Raw genomic sequence first — 15,316 nt, 5'->3', positions numbered from 1 at the left:
CTGTCATGTTGTTCTTCTTCTCTGTTTCTCTGAGCTCACCTTAAACCTCAGTTTAACACCTGCAGGACTGATGACGTCACAACCAGTTTGGAGCCAATCATGGTCCAGTATGCGACTTACACAAGTGTGATGTGGAAACTTGAAGCCTCCAGAGCACAAACACTGAGAATGGACTTTACAGTGAAGCAGTTCAACTCTGCAAACTAAACATATTTAAATATTTACACATTCTGGATGTTTAATGAAGGATGAGATGTCATTTGAAGAATTTTTAACTAATAAATTAATCTTTTTTCATAGAAAACCGACATCAGACACACATTATTATTCCAAGCAGAGTATTTTTATATTCTTAAAACATGTGCGGAGGATCTTTAAAGTTCAGACAGTCTGTGACGACACAACTGACATCAGTTAAAGTCCGTTTTGATTTTTTACATCGACTGTAAAACTTTTTTAGGTTTTTGTCAGAGCGACTCAAAAATGATGAGTTCTGATGGTGTTTATTGATCAGATTGATCGATTGGATTCATGTTCTACAGACACACTGTGAGATACATAATCAAAGTCTAAAAATACATCAAAGGAACTTTACAACATATCTGATATACTGTGTAAACTTTGTAAATGTGCATCACATAAGATAGATGATGTGGTTCAGTCAAACTGCTGATGTGAGAGTGGAAGAACAAACTGGTTTTAATGGTTTTAATGGTGACACGCTGTAAAGAGACAGTTTGATTTCTGATGGTGAATTAAAAGACTTTGTTGTCATTGTATTGTAAATATAAATATGTTTAATAAGTGATTCTCTTCACAGCAACACTGTCTCTGTATTTGAACACTGGTGGAGTTTATTGATCCACAGAGAGCTGCTGAGGCTCAGTGACACCACTGGATCTGATTATTTCAAACATCTTCATTTCTTTTTAAAGCCTAAATGTTCCTGTTTTCATGTTTTAAAGTGTGAGTGAAGCAAACAGCTCCTCCTCTGACAGGATGTGATGCTGTGAGTGAACAGCAGGTGGCAGCAGACGCTCATGTTTCTGTTCCTCCAACACTTCAGTTTCACACAGTTTATATGTTCAGAGGTGGAAGAAATAAAACGCATCCTTTACTTTAGTAAAAGTAGTAAAACTACAATCAAATACTCCTTTACAAGTAAAAGTCCTGCATTCAACAACATACTGAAGCTCTGAGAAATAAAATGTAGTGAATCATGAAACAGTTGAGTGTTTCTCTCTGACATGTGGAGGAAAAGTAGAAGGTGTGTCCACCAGTCCTCCCATAACACAGTCTAACTGGTCCCAGTATGAATCTAACAGTGGACAGACTGGTTTGATGATGGTGTGTGTATATTCAGTATCTATATGTTGTACATTATTCTATAAAGCTGTTTCTCTCCTGATTGTTCTGGAAACTTTCATGTACATGAAGGATGATATTAAAATATATTTTGCTTCCATAATCTGCTTTTCTCTTGTTTGTCTCTTTGTGAGTCAAATCAGTTTTATTTATATCACCCAATATCACAAATTAGCCTCAGGAGGCTTTACAGTCTGTACAGCAACACAACATCCTGTCCTTAGACCCTCGAATAAGGAAAAACTCCCTAAAAACATTTAATGGGGAAAACTGGAAGAAACTTCAGGAAGAGCAACAGGACGGACAGACATACATTAGATGTTGTGTGAACAGAACAGAACCAGAAATACAAATTACAGAATACAGAATGGAACAGGATAACAAAATTATATTGGATTTATAATATTTATGAAGAATGTGATATACGAAGAGGATGAAGAGCAGCTTCCAGGTGCCACCAGAGCAGAATAGGACCTGAACCACGCGACCGTCATCACCATGGAGACGTGGCAGGAAGACAGACTACACATGCACACAGAGGAGACTCACATCACACCATCACATACACGAGAGAAGAGACAAGAAAAGACATTATTCACACAGGAGAGAGAAGGATAAAAACATCATTCAGAGAGAGAGACACGCGGTGAGGCTGAACTCCTGCAGGATGGAGAACCAGATCCAAAACCTCAAGAAATGGCAGCGACAGCAGGGAAGCAGAGCAGGTCCAGGATGGGTTCTGGTCCAGCAAGAGATGGTTTAGAGACGTGGTGAGAGGACAGGAGGAGAGAAGAGAGAGGAGCTCACAGCTTGGACGTTCATGAGTTTGTGGAACAAACAGAAGCTTAGAGAGATGCAATGATTATCAGGACAGTTACAATAATCAATAATCTGATCAGCAGGATGACACTTAGTAAATTCATTGAGACAGAAACCGACCTGCCGCACAGTACAAGCTCATGAAGGACTCAATTAAAGGCAACTAATTGAAGGTTAAGGCACAAAGATGAGTTTTAAGTTTAGTGAGGACCAACCTGACTTTCACACATTTTCTTCTTCTGTCCTCATTTCTTCTTCGTGCTGTTTGAAGGTTCAGACACTTTCTGAATAAAATTGACATTTGCTCACTTTCACAGAAAAAGTAATTTTCATAAACTGTAAATGAGTTAAAATGTTTTAAAATAAGGAAATAACAGCAAACTACTCAGAACTCACATGATGGAACATTTAAAAACATCAGCACTAAATACTGTTGATATTTAATGATGTAAAAACATTAAAAACAGCTTTTGATCTGTTGGTGAAACTGACATCCTGCAGTTTGTGTTTGTACCACCAGAGACGCCACATCCTCTCTCTCTCTCTCTCTCTCTCTCTCTCTCTCTCTCTCTCTCTCTCTCTCCCTCTCTCTCTCTCTCTCTCTCTCTCTCTCTCTCTCTCTCTCTCTCTCTCTCTCTATCTCTATCTGGTATTTCCTTCTTTTTTTCTTTTGGGAGTTTACTTCCTCATTCTGTTCTCGTCGTGTCGCAGCTTCTTTTCTCCGTCTAAAGGTATTTATTGTAACTTTATTCTGTTTGTATTGTGACAGTTTTCACTGTTTGACTCTTGAATGACTCTTTGTTCATCTTGTTAGTTTAGTTCCAGTAGAAACAGCAGAAATCTGTAGTTCAGAACTCTACTAACAGTCAACACAAATCAACATGGTGGAAGTTTTCCTCCATTTTAGTCTCACTGTTCAAAGTGTCCAATAACAGCTGACAGTGCTGAGTCAGTGTTCACAGATCAATAACTTCCAACATTTGTCTTCTTTGTGGAGAAAAACAACAACCTGCTCTGTCTGTATTAGTGACAGCTTCAAGTTCAAATAACTTTATTTGTTATTTACAAGAAGAAGAAACACAGAGAACACATGTGGGTCACATGCTGAGTAAAAATAGAGTTACAGTCCATAAAAAGTACAAACATAGAAGTAAAAACAGGTAAAAATATCTTAATCTACAACATACAGAGTGTGTGTGGCAGTAGTGGAGGAAGGGGTTAAATCTGTCCAGAGCTTTCAGACTCTGTGTGACGCTGATAGATGTGTAATGTAGCTCCTTTCCTCTGACTTTAATGAACAGCTGTGGCTGTCACACAGCAGCAGCATCCATACCTGTGTCTCCAGACTGGGAGACAGCGGTAACTTCATCAACTATTTAAACCTTCTGATGTGTGTTGAGATCTTACGATAGAATTATTAACTTAAAGGCTTTTCTGTACAGAAAACAGGTGACCTGTTACACACAGATTCCAAGTTTATACAGTGAAATCATTGGGAGCAAAGCGGCCGTGCTCAGGATGAGTCCAGCACCATCAAAGCCCCCCCACCTTTACAGTCTCAGGTTGATGTTCTCACCAACATCTCTCTAAACTGTCCTCTGACTGCAACCAGCGAAAGGCTCATCTGAGTCTCCTTCAGTTATTACAGTTCACTCACAGCAAGAAGCTCAGTGAGGCTCTGCACACTGTTCTGCCCTGAGTTTGGCTAGAAGACTAAATCTATGTGATGAGGATTTATACAGTCTGTCAATGTTTGACTTTAGCTGTTCCAGGTTCTTTATTTCAAAGGTCAGCGCTGTGCTGGGATCATATTTCTTTAAAGTCACTTCTGGTTAAAGATGAACTCAGAGTTGAGACTGTTTGTGAAGCAACTGACATTTGAAATCTTCCTGCTGTGAGTTACATGTTTGTTCTTCCTACGTTTGGTTTCCTGGTTGAAGCTGCTGATTAATTTCACCTTCACTCATCAGCTTGATGAAAATGATTTTCAGCATCTAAAGGTAACGTAAGCAACAGGTTTCATCATGTTTGTGTCAGCGGGGGTTAAAATGATGTGACACCAGTAGAGATGGTGCTAGTAGTGATTTATTATGTTGCTTTGTTGAATACTGGTGGAAGGTTTGAAACCTCGTTAATCCTCTTTGACTCTAATTAGCTTTGCTAACAAGATGCTGTTTAGACAACAGAAACATCAGAGGAAACTCTGGAAAAGCTTCATCAGTCAAAATTCAGCCTGTTGACACACTAAGTGACCAGAAAAATAGAAACACCTGAATAATACAATGAAATACAACAGTGATGCAATAAGTGTTAAGTTTTGTTGAGGTTCATTGGTTCTGTGGATGTTGTTTAGGACTTAATTATTTTGAAAGATGTTTCCAATATTTAGTCAACCTCATTTTCATATATAGAGGAGAGAAACTTATTACAAACACCTGGACAATATAAGACAATCCAGTACAGTTGTTAAACAGGCCAGCAGCACTTAGTGAGGACAATTCCTCACTAAGTGTTTAGTTACACAACACACTTCCAGTAAAGGTTGAAGACAGCAGTTTGCCTTTGGAGCTTTAATGGAGGAAAAATGTGAAAACAGTATCGAACAAATCCAATAATATTATAAATCAGAAAAATATGAGATACAATAAACAAGAGTGAGAACAAAGATGTTTGTTAGTAGTTAATATAGTAGACAGATACAAGATTAAAAGTAAAAAGAGCAAAACACATAACAGTTAACCCAACAGTAAAAATGACTCAGAGGGTTTTATTAGCAGCTCATTAGCCTCAGACAGCTCGTATGCTGCTAGCTTGGAAAGCATCTATGATGTAAAGAGAATCTACAGATGATGCAGCAACAAGAACATTTAGAGGGAGAATAAAAGATGCCTGTCAGTGTTTGCTCTGCTCAGTTTGAATGAAATGCTGGATGTTAGCATGTCAGTTAAACTAGCTGCTATAGAACTGTGTCAGCGTGGGTCGCTGCTAACACACCAACTGAGACCATGTGCTGGCTGAAGAATAGTGACATCACAAACCTAACAAATGACCTTCAATCAGCTTGTTTCAACAACTGTTGTATTTGACTGCAGTTGAGTTTCCTCCATCACTGCGTGTATTTCACAGCATCAGAGACAATAATGCAGGTCTTAATGAATGTTACCCCTGTGCCACACATTGTTCCACGTCTGCACTATTTTAACACTAATTCCAACAGTCGACCTTTCACTGTCTGTTGTTACTCTGAAAAATTACCTGCATATAACATGTAATATGTGCATCAATAATAATAAATGAGACTCAAATAAATACACAGCTGACACTGAGTGTTAAAGGCTCAATGTATGATGCTGCTGCTTTTCATAAATGAATGAAATAGATTATTAATAATATGCTGTTTAGTTGTGTTTAATGTTGAGCAGTAAAAGTAAACCATGTTTTAATAGATGTTCTGCAGTGAATTTATTGTTCATCAAACAGTAAAATGTGCTGCAGTTATATTAGGAACACTGTCACTAGCTAGCAAGTCAACAACAGCTCACCAACCTGACAGATACACATTTTATCAGCTTTCAACACGTCACTAACTGCACTTAAACACAGTCATGTGATTATGTTCTGACAGTTTGACATAAAATGAACTCAAACGGTTTCAAACAGTCTTGAGTTTGTTTGTGTAAAACATTTTATTCATTGTCAGAGAAGTTTAGTGTCAGTATGAAGGGTCGCCCCATTCAGTCACCTTTAAACTGGTGCATGGTTTAATAACCAGTATCATGCTGGTAGTGAGGGAGACTTTGCTTCACAGGTGGTATGGTTAGTGATTAACAGCTAATAAAAAGTCATAAATAATATCCTCTGAAATCTTTCTAAACTATATCACAGACAAACTGTTGAAAACATCTTTTCATTGATGATATTCAGTATTTTAACCAAGCAAAGAGCTGCAGCAATAGAAACTAAAGTTTATGTTGCTGCCAAACCTTCATTCAGTATCTTTATACTATATCAATATAAAATCAATGTCACATCATTGAGTCAGACAGTTTGTACTCTCTTATTCTGCCTGTTTTAATCTTTACTGTAGATGATGTTGGTAATGTGCAACATCAACGTTCAATGTTCCATAAATTTAACCATTAATCATGGAAACGTCTGTCCTTCAATCCTTACAATCTGTAAAAGTCTAAATTCAAAGTAAATAAATGAAGTGTCATTCAGTACAATCTCTAATTAAAACAGCAAGAAGTACAAATGACTCCATAGAAAACCAGAGTCCTCAGACTGATGATGAAGGACTGATGAAGGAGAATCAGCAGCAGTTTCTCTTTCTGTGTTTCCTCTGCAGGTGAAGCTACAAAGACTCTGTGACTGGATGTGGATCTGAATTCACCTGGTGAGTATTTTTATTTCTTCTGCCACACAGCTGACTCCACCAGCAGCTCATCTCCATTAAATGTGCTCTATAGTGGTAAATGAAAAGCCAACAGAGAACTGGAACCTTCTGAAAGTAAAACATTAAACATCAAACCTCAGTGGAAATGAAGAATAATGTTTTACTTTGATGCCATCTGGTGGTTGAATCAAGAATGACGCCGTTGTAACTGCAGTGCTGGTGTGATGTGCAGCTTGTTGTAATGAATGAGCTTGTTGTTGTGTTTGTGTGAAGGTGTTTCTCTGCTATGGATCAGTGTGAGGACAGAGAGGAGGGAGTCCCTCCCTCTAAAAGCTCTCTGTGTGGGGAACATGACAGCCAGACCAAAGCTCAGAGGTGAGATGAGGATCTCTAACTGTCCATCACTGTTCTCCACTCACATCACTCCACCATCATTATTCACACTCAGAGCTCTGTGTGTGTTGTGTTGAAGAACAAAGAGGCAGCACAGACCAGACTCTGCTGGACCTGGACCTGGACCTGGACCTGGACCTGGACCTGGACCTGGACCTGAACCTGTACCCAGCTGTGTGTCCATGAAGAGTGACAGGTCCATGATTGAACCTTTAAAGTTTAAACCTGGACAACCTGCTGATGGAAGGTCAGAATGTAAAGCTGCAAAGACTGAACAGACTTTTCACTTCTATCCAACATGCACATTTATCAGAGCTGTTGTTGTTTCAGGATCCAACAGCAGAGACCAGACTCTCCTGGACCTGAACCCAGCTGTCTGTCCTTTAAGAGCGACCAGTCGAAGGATGGTTTCATTGGTTTTAAAGGAGAACCTCCATCTGCTGATCAGATGTAAGCTGTAACTGACAGTAAACGTCGCGTTATGCTAGAAAAGAACTGGTTTGTACGACGTGTTGTCCGACCAAGTCAGTGAAAAGCCGGCTTTCATAGAGAGGGAGGAGACGTGATAATCATTTAAATATGGAGATAACAGATCACATGTTCAGACAGTCTCTCCTGGAAGACATTCATGGTGTTGAACTCAGTTGTTCATATGATAAGTGACATGATATGATTTATTTATATATTACAGACATAAAAAAACATGTTAAAGTGAAAACACTCATTTCCAACATAAACCACCAAAAATTAAATAAAATAATAAACATCCACATCGTAAAAAAGTACAACAAGGACGATTTGATGGCTGACGTAAAAATGGAATTGCAGATTTCAGTATAAACCTGTGACCATGTTCCATAAATAAGTCCTGACCTGACTTCTATAAGCTCCTCTCATTTTTAACAGCTGGATGTGTAACAGGAGGCTGTTCCACAACACGGCAGCAGCTTAAAAAAAGCAACTTCTGGCTACATTATTCACTGGAGGGACTTTATATGAACACACACTGGCCCTGGTGTTATAGCCATGCTGACTATGTTCCATTGTTATCTGTGAAGTATTGAGGAGCAAACCCATTGATAATGTTGAACATATGATGCAGCTTCTGTTGTTCTACTCTGAGCTGTACTGGCAGCAGTCCTACACTTCTGAATTCATCCCCAACATGAGTTAAAGAGGATACATCTAATAAATACTGAATAATATTATTTTTGCATCACCTGCAGTTTGTTCCTAAATTTAAATGTCAAACCACTGAACCAATCAGAACAGGCAGAATCAAACTGACGCTGTACCAATGAGGACATGAGAAGTTTCTTAACAGAAAAGTTAAAAAGAGTCTTAGTCTGTGAAACAGGAACTTAAGTTTGCTGCCACTCTTAGATAATATTTTATCAACAACAGATTCACAGGACAGTGACTGGCCCAATATTATTCCTAAGTATTAGACATAATATAATAAAATTTCAGTTCCATTACAAAAGATTTTCAATGTATTTGTTCTTGACGTCTTTGTTCCAAACAGGATTGACTCGGTTTTACCCAAATGTATTGAAAGCTTGTTATCTATGAGCCACTCTCTCACACTTTCTGATTCATTACTAATAGTTGTGAATTTCACTGACATCATTCCCAGATACCAGTAATGTAGAATCATCAGCATACAGCAGCAGCTTGCATGTCACAGCAGCTGTCGTATCATTTATATACATAAGAAATAAGAGGCCTTAAAATAGAACCGTGCAGCACCACACATGTAATATCCTGAGGTTCTGATAGAACCACTTCAACATCACAGACTTGAGTTCTTCCTGTCATATAAGAAATAAACCATTTTACAGCAGTATGTCCAAACACCATGCACTGTAACTTTGACAATAGTACAGAATGATTCACTGTCAACGGCTTTCTGCAAGTCAGCATAATTTCCTTCATCAAGGTTTTGACTAATAAAATCAAACAAATGAATCAGACAGGTGTCAGTAGAGTCTGCTGCTGTAAAACCAGACTGAAGCTCACACAACAAACTGTGTCTGACTAAATACTCCTCAACCTGCTCAAACACAAGACATTCAAAAACCTCAGACATGACACCTGCCTACTTTCTCATTTACACACACTTGAATGTCATTTTCATACTGGGAGCTGCCCAGTTCAACCCGTCTGATACAAGCAGACACTGAGCACTTCCACTGGAGCAGCTGGAGGTTGTAGCTGCCTTGCTCCAGGGCACTTCAGCAGTGTACAGTGAGGGAGGGAGAGCTGTATGGAGGGTTGTTCAGAGCTGTTGGGACTAAACCAAACTGACTGATGAAGCAAAACACTGAGCTGAAAGCTACAAACAGACTGAGCTGTTGATTCTCAGTGGGATCAGCAGGACTAGTAAAGCTTTACCACTACAGGGAGTCATCTGATTCTCTGTTCACATCCAAATATCACTTGATGGACCTTTAGCCTGTGTTTGTCTCTGTGTGGGCAGACATAATGTGAGCTCATTCTTCATGATTCCTCCACAGAGTGGACCAGGAGAGCTCAGAGGTTCCCAGTGGTCAGTCTGCCCAGCAGCATCAACCACACCTGGACTCCATATTTAGGGTCTGTACATGTACAACAACTACTTTTACATCCATTCTGTTCACAACCATCTCCATGCTGCACTTTGTAGACCAGTCGATTGTCAGTCTGTCCTACATGGATCTGATGTTTGCTTCATGATTTCAGTTTGATTGTGTCATTCATATAGTATTCTGTTCCAGCACCTGGAGGAGAACATTGTCATTTTTGTGAAGAACGAGCTGAAGAAGATGCAGAAGGTTCTGAGTTCAGATTACCCAGAATGCTTAGAGAGTCAGAGGGAGGGTGAGGAGGTGTTGGACAGTGAGGAGGAAGAGCAGAGGAGGAGCAGCAGAGAGGCATTTCAGAAGATCACACTGCACTTCCTGAGGAGAATGAAGCAGGAGGAGCTGGCTGACCGTCTGCAGAACAGTAAGAGGATTTATATAAAAATTTAACATGCTGACTAATTGAGACATTAATGATGGAGGAAAATATTTTTATAGTCTTTTGAAATATTTACTAATACTAATTTATTCATTGATTCTGTTTCCTGTTTGTTCATACAGAATCTCCTGATATGTTTAATCATAAACTCAAGTCTAACCTGAAGAAGAAGTTCCAGTGTGTGTTTGAGGGGATTGCTAAAGCAGGAAACCCAACCTCTCTGAATCAGATCTACACAGAGCTCTACATCACAGAGGGAGGGACTGCAGATGTCAATGATGAACATGAGGTCATACAGATTGAAACAACATCCAGGAAAACAGACAGACCAGAAACAACCATTAGACAAGAAGACATCTTTAAAGCCTTACCTGGGAGAGATGAACCAATCAGAACAGTGATGACAAAGGGAGTGGCTGGCATTGGGAAAACAGTCTTAACACAGAAATTCACTCTGGACTGGGCTGAAGACAAAGCCAACCAGGACATACACTTCACATTTCCATTCACTTTCAGAGAGCTGAATGTGCTGAAAGAGAAAAAGTACAGCTTGGTGGAACTTGTTCATCACTTCTTTACTGAAACCAAAGAAGCAGGAATCTGCAGGTTTGAAGAGTTTCAGGTTGTGTTCATCTTTGACGGTCTGGATGAGTGTCGACTTCCTCTGGACTTCCACAACAATGAGATCCTGACTGATGTCACAGTGTCCACCTCAGTAGATGTGCTGCTGACAAACCTCATCAGGGGGAAACTGCTTCCCTCTGCTCGCCTCTGGATAACCACACGGCCTGCAGCAGCCAATCAGATCCCTCCTGAGTGTGTTGGCATGGTGACAGAGGTCAGAGGGTTCACTGACCCACAGAAGGAGGAGTACTTCAGGAAGAAATTCAGAGATGAGGAGAGGGCCAGCAGCATTGTCTCCTACATCAAGAGATCACGAAGCCTCCACATCATGTGCCACATGCCAGTCTTCTGCTGGATCACTGCTACAGTTCTGGAGGATGTGTTGAAAAGCAGAGGGGGAGGAGAGCTGCCCAAGACCCTGACTGATATGTACATCCATTTCCTCGTGGTTCAGTCCAAACTAAAGAAGGTCAAGTACGATGGAGGACGTGAGACAGATCCACAGTGGAGTCCAAAGAGCAGGGAGATGATTGAGTCTCTGGGAAAACTGGCTTTTGAGCAGCTGCAGAAAGGCAACCTGATCTTCTATGAATCAGACCTGACAGGTTGTGGCATTGATATCAAAGCAGCCTCAGTGTACTCAGGAATGTTCACACAGATCTTTAAAGAGGAGAGAGGGCTGTACCAGGATACGTTGTTCTGCTTCATCCATCTGAGCGTTCAGGAGTTTCTGGCTGCTCTTCATGTCCATCTGACATTCATCAACTCTGGAGTCAATCTGCTGGCAGAAGCACAAACAACAACCCAGAAGTCTGAAACAAGAAAAGACAAATCTGCAGAGACACACTTCTACCAGAATGCTGTGGACGAGGCCTTGCAGAGTCCAAATGGACACCTGGACTTGTTCCTCCGCTTCCTCCTGGGTTTTTCATTGCAGAACAATCAGAATATCCTCCAAGGTCTGCTGACACAGACAGGAAGTAACTCACAGACCAATCAGGAAACAGTCGAGTACATCAAGAAGAAGATCAGTGAGAATCTGTCTGCAGAGAGAAGCATCAACCTGTTCCACTGTCTGAATGAACTGAATGATCATTCTCTAGTGGAGGAGATCCAACAGTATCTGAGTTCAGGAAGTCTCTCCACAGATAAACTGTCTCCTGCTCAGTGGTCAGCTCTGGCCTTCATCTTACTGTCATCAGAAAAAGATCTGGATGTGTTTGACCTGAAGAAATACTCTGCTTCAGAGGAGGCTCTTCTGAGGCTGATGCCAGTGGTGAAAGCCTCCAACAAAGCTCTGTAAGTACACAGACAGTTATTTATTGATTCATTTATTGAAAAGATATTCAAAGAGAAGAGAAATATAAATGTTTCATTAAATATTTTTTCCAATTGTTTATTGTTGTCTCTTCAGACTGAGTGGCTGTAACCTTTCAGAGAGAGGCTGTGCAGCTCTGTCCTCAGTTCTCAGCTCCCAGTCCTGTAGTCTGAGAGAGCTTGACTTGAGTAACAACAACTTTCAGGATTCAGGAGTGAAGCTACTGTCTGCTGGATTGGAGAGTCCACACTGTACTCTGGAAACTCTCAGGTCAGGATTCATCAATCTGTTCAACTGATCACCATTTCAACTGTAATTTCTATGAGGAGATAAACACCTGGACTTTTCTCTATTCAAGTTATTTTCAGACCAGTTATGTGTTTATAGTTGTGAATAACTTTCTTTTTATATATTTTTATTAGTTTTGTTCTGTCTCTGCTGTTGGAACCTGAAATACCAGAGAGGAGTTTTAAGATCCAAAAACTGAATGAAGAACTGTGTAACTGGCCTAAAGTAAAACACATAGAGACAGTTATTCAGTGAGCAGACTTTTAATAGTTATAGTTTCTTTTAATTTCAGAACATTATCTATGCTGGAATGATAGTGATTTTTACTCACCATGGTGATATAACAGTGCATCCTAGCTGTGGTTAACCACCAATTAATTCATGTTTTGTTTCAAACAAACTTAAAACTCTGGATGATTCCTGAAACCGAATAGAGTCAGAAATATTTCCTTACTGTTTTTCCACAACATTCAGTCCTTATATGCCATATTAGTTGGGATTGTCCTGTATTCGACTGTGAGCATCTGTCACCTGCAGCTCTTCATCTAGTCAGCTCACTGTGGTTATTTCTTCTTTTACTATTCTATTATTTAGACCTATTTTTATGCAGTGACAAGGTAGCAGCCCCTAACATCATGTTCACTAAGGTTACAGGAAGCTGGAACAACTTCACAATAAAAGTGTTACAGTGGTTAGCCATTTGAATCGAAAAGTAGTGACTGAAAGTGTTAAGTTTAACTCTAAAGATCACAGAAACACATTGGTGATGACAGTAATAAACACATGATCTCAGATCATGTGACGTGTGTCATTTTGTGTCTGCAGTCTGTCAGGATGTCTAATCACAGAGGAAGGCTGTGCTTCTCTGGCCTCAGCTCTGAGCTCCAACCCCTCCCATCTGACAGAGCTTGACTTGAGCTACAATCATCCAGGAGCTTCAGGAGAGAAGCTGCTGTTTGCTGGACTGGAGGATCCACACTGGAGACTGGACACTCTCAGGTATGGACAGAGAGGTGGACAGGTTTGTTAGTGTGAATCAGTTTAAACACTCCTGGCATCTGTCCAGACTACAAACTGCTGAGTCTGAAAAGAAAGAGGGAAATGCTTTAGATTACAGCCCGCAACGTACAGTGTAATTACTCCGTAGCTAGGTGTAATCTTTTGTACTAACGATGTACCAGTACAGTAGCTACCAATATATATTTATCACTGGTGGCTGGTGACTCAAAAAATGCAGAGGACAGGAGGAAAATCAACATGGAATCTTACAACAAACTGCATCATACTATATCATTGCCCCCCACCCAATGAAATCAGAGGGGTGGGGGGCAATTTTATATGGCAATAAAACAATTTGCTTTCAAAAAGAAAAACCCCTGAGTTGTGAAAAGGATGCTTCTTTAAAGACATTTAGCATATACATATTGTTTCTAAACAAAGAAGCTCATTTTAGCCATGGAGTGGTTCTGAATGTGTCATTTTACCCACAAAGTGAAATTCAAATTTATAGTATTGTTCTATTGTGACAAGAGATTTATGTTCTCATCAAAAACAGACAACATATCACATGATTTACACGTGTTTCCTGTGTATTTTCTTAGTATACAGAAATATATAAAGTACCACAAAGCTTATAATGTGATGCAGGAACAGATCAGTGCTGAATACTAGAGAGAATGAACACTAAAACATTCACAGATCTAAAAGTGTAGGTTCACATCAGAAATTATTAATGCATGTATCAAATACATGACTTACACACTCTTATTTATATGCAGGACATACAAAACATAATCTACAAAGCTGACATGTCAACACCTGTTATTCTAGTTACTTTAAGCTTATTACTCAATATACGACTCAGCTTCAAAATCAACTGAAGAAATTTTCATAAGCAAGCAGCCACACCTCCTGCACACTCATTCACTAATCACACAACATCAACAGGTGACTGAACATTCACTCAATTAAAGACAGGATCAATTCCAAATGAATTAGTGAGTCTAGACAGCTCACTGTAACTTCAACAAGCAAACTACCTACAGCACATTATATGATCTCTGCTGCATTCTTGTTGTTCTTGAATTACCGGGTACCTATTCTATTATTACAGAGTATGTGCGACGTACTGAGCAATAATCTGGAAATTTGGGAAGAATTTAGAGAGAATTAATACTCGTTATTATTTAACTACTAGGTACCTGTTATGTTATTACAGGGTACAGTATGACCATAAAACTGAACAAAAATCTGGACATTCAGGGAAGATGGAGTGATGACTTCTTCAGCACTTAATAAATCTGATGTGATTTTATTTCAAAATGACCTTATTACCAATAAAACAGCCACAACACATTGCTCCTTTTTCATTTTGGGATACTTAAAATAACTACAGGGTGAATTTGTGGGTTTACTTCAGAACAAAGGTCCAGGGGACAGTGTATTTTCATGGATGCTGTCGGCCTCTGAAGACTCAGCTGTCATTCACCTCACCAGCAAACTTCATCACTTGACACTCGTTTATGGCATCTTGGCTCCGCCTACCATTGGCGGACAGAATTCACCCACCAAAGATGTTACTCACTTGTGTGTAAACACATGTTGAAGTCATTAAAATGTTGAAAGTTTTCTCCCTGGCAGTTGTTTTCGTCCAGTATTTGGAGTCCTCAAGGTGCAAGCTTATCCTTTCTTCAGCTCTGTGCATGGTCTCCTTTCATCCCACGAAATAAATATATAACTACAGCTAATATAAATATGGCTAAAGATAAAACATGAGGTATGAATCAGAACGCATATGTATGGTTCATATACTCTTCTGATTGCAAACTGTGTAGTTAATTTAGTTTGTTCTGCCATGTTCTGAGGCAAGTAAAGCTGTTTTCACATTGTCTTCTGTAGTTACAGAGTAAGTTATGTTGGTTGTTCCCCCCTTGTTACATTTAGTTACAGGGTAATTACAGGGTGTGCAGGCTGTCATCTAAAGCACTGATAGTTCCCCCCTTGTTACATGTAATAACAGGGTAAGTACAGGGTATGCAGCAGGGCCGGACTGGGAAAATCATTCAGGCTGGGAAATAAAGCGTGAAATATAGCCCCAGTCAAGTCACTTTTTA

The 15,316-nt window shown here is 39.7% G+C and overlaps 1 protein-coding gene and 1 long non-coding RNA gene across 2 annotated transcripts in view; both read left to right on the top strand.

Moving 5' to 3' along the window:
- Window positions 1-2,840: 2,840 nt before the first annotated feature.
- LOC121901556 lies at window positions 2,841-6,890 on the top strand. The gene is made up of 3 exons (XR_006097296.1): window positions 2,841-2,915; window positions 6,533-6,580; window positions 6,854-6,890. It is a non-coding gene; the product is annotated as an uncharacterized LOC121901556 (long non-coding RNA).
- Window positions 6,891-6,922: 32 nt separating this feature from the next.
- The window catches only part of LOC121901528 (NLR family CARD domain-containing protein 3-like), a 481,268-nt gene continuing 472,874 nt past the window's right edge, over window positions 6,923-15,316 (top strand). The window contains exons 1-4 of the mRNA XM_042418364.1: window positions 6,923-6,955; window positions 7,053-7,220; window positions 7,304-7,423; window positions 9,490-9,568. Coding sequence (XP_042274298.1) covers window positions 7,156-7,220; window positions 7,304-7,423; window positions 9,490-9,568 — 264 coding nt within the window. The 5' untranslated portion in view covers window positions 6,923-6,955; window positions 7,053-7,155. The remainder of the gene's footprint in view (window positions 6,956-7,052; window positions 7,221-7,303; window positions 7,424-9,489; window positions 9,569-15,316) is intronic.

Source organism: Thunnus maccoyii, chromosome 8, assembly GCF_910596095.1.
Source record: "Thunnus maccoyii chromosome 8, fThuMac1.1, whole genome shotgun sequence".
NCBI classification, from domain to species: Eukaryota; Metazoa; Chordata; class Actinopteri; order Scombriformes; family Scombridae; genus Thunnus; species Thunnus maccoyii.
This window is presented reverse-complemented; position numbering and strand designations above follow the sequence as displayed.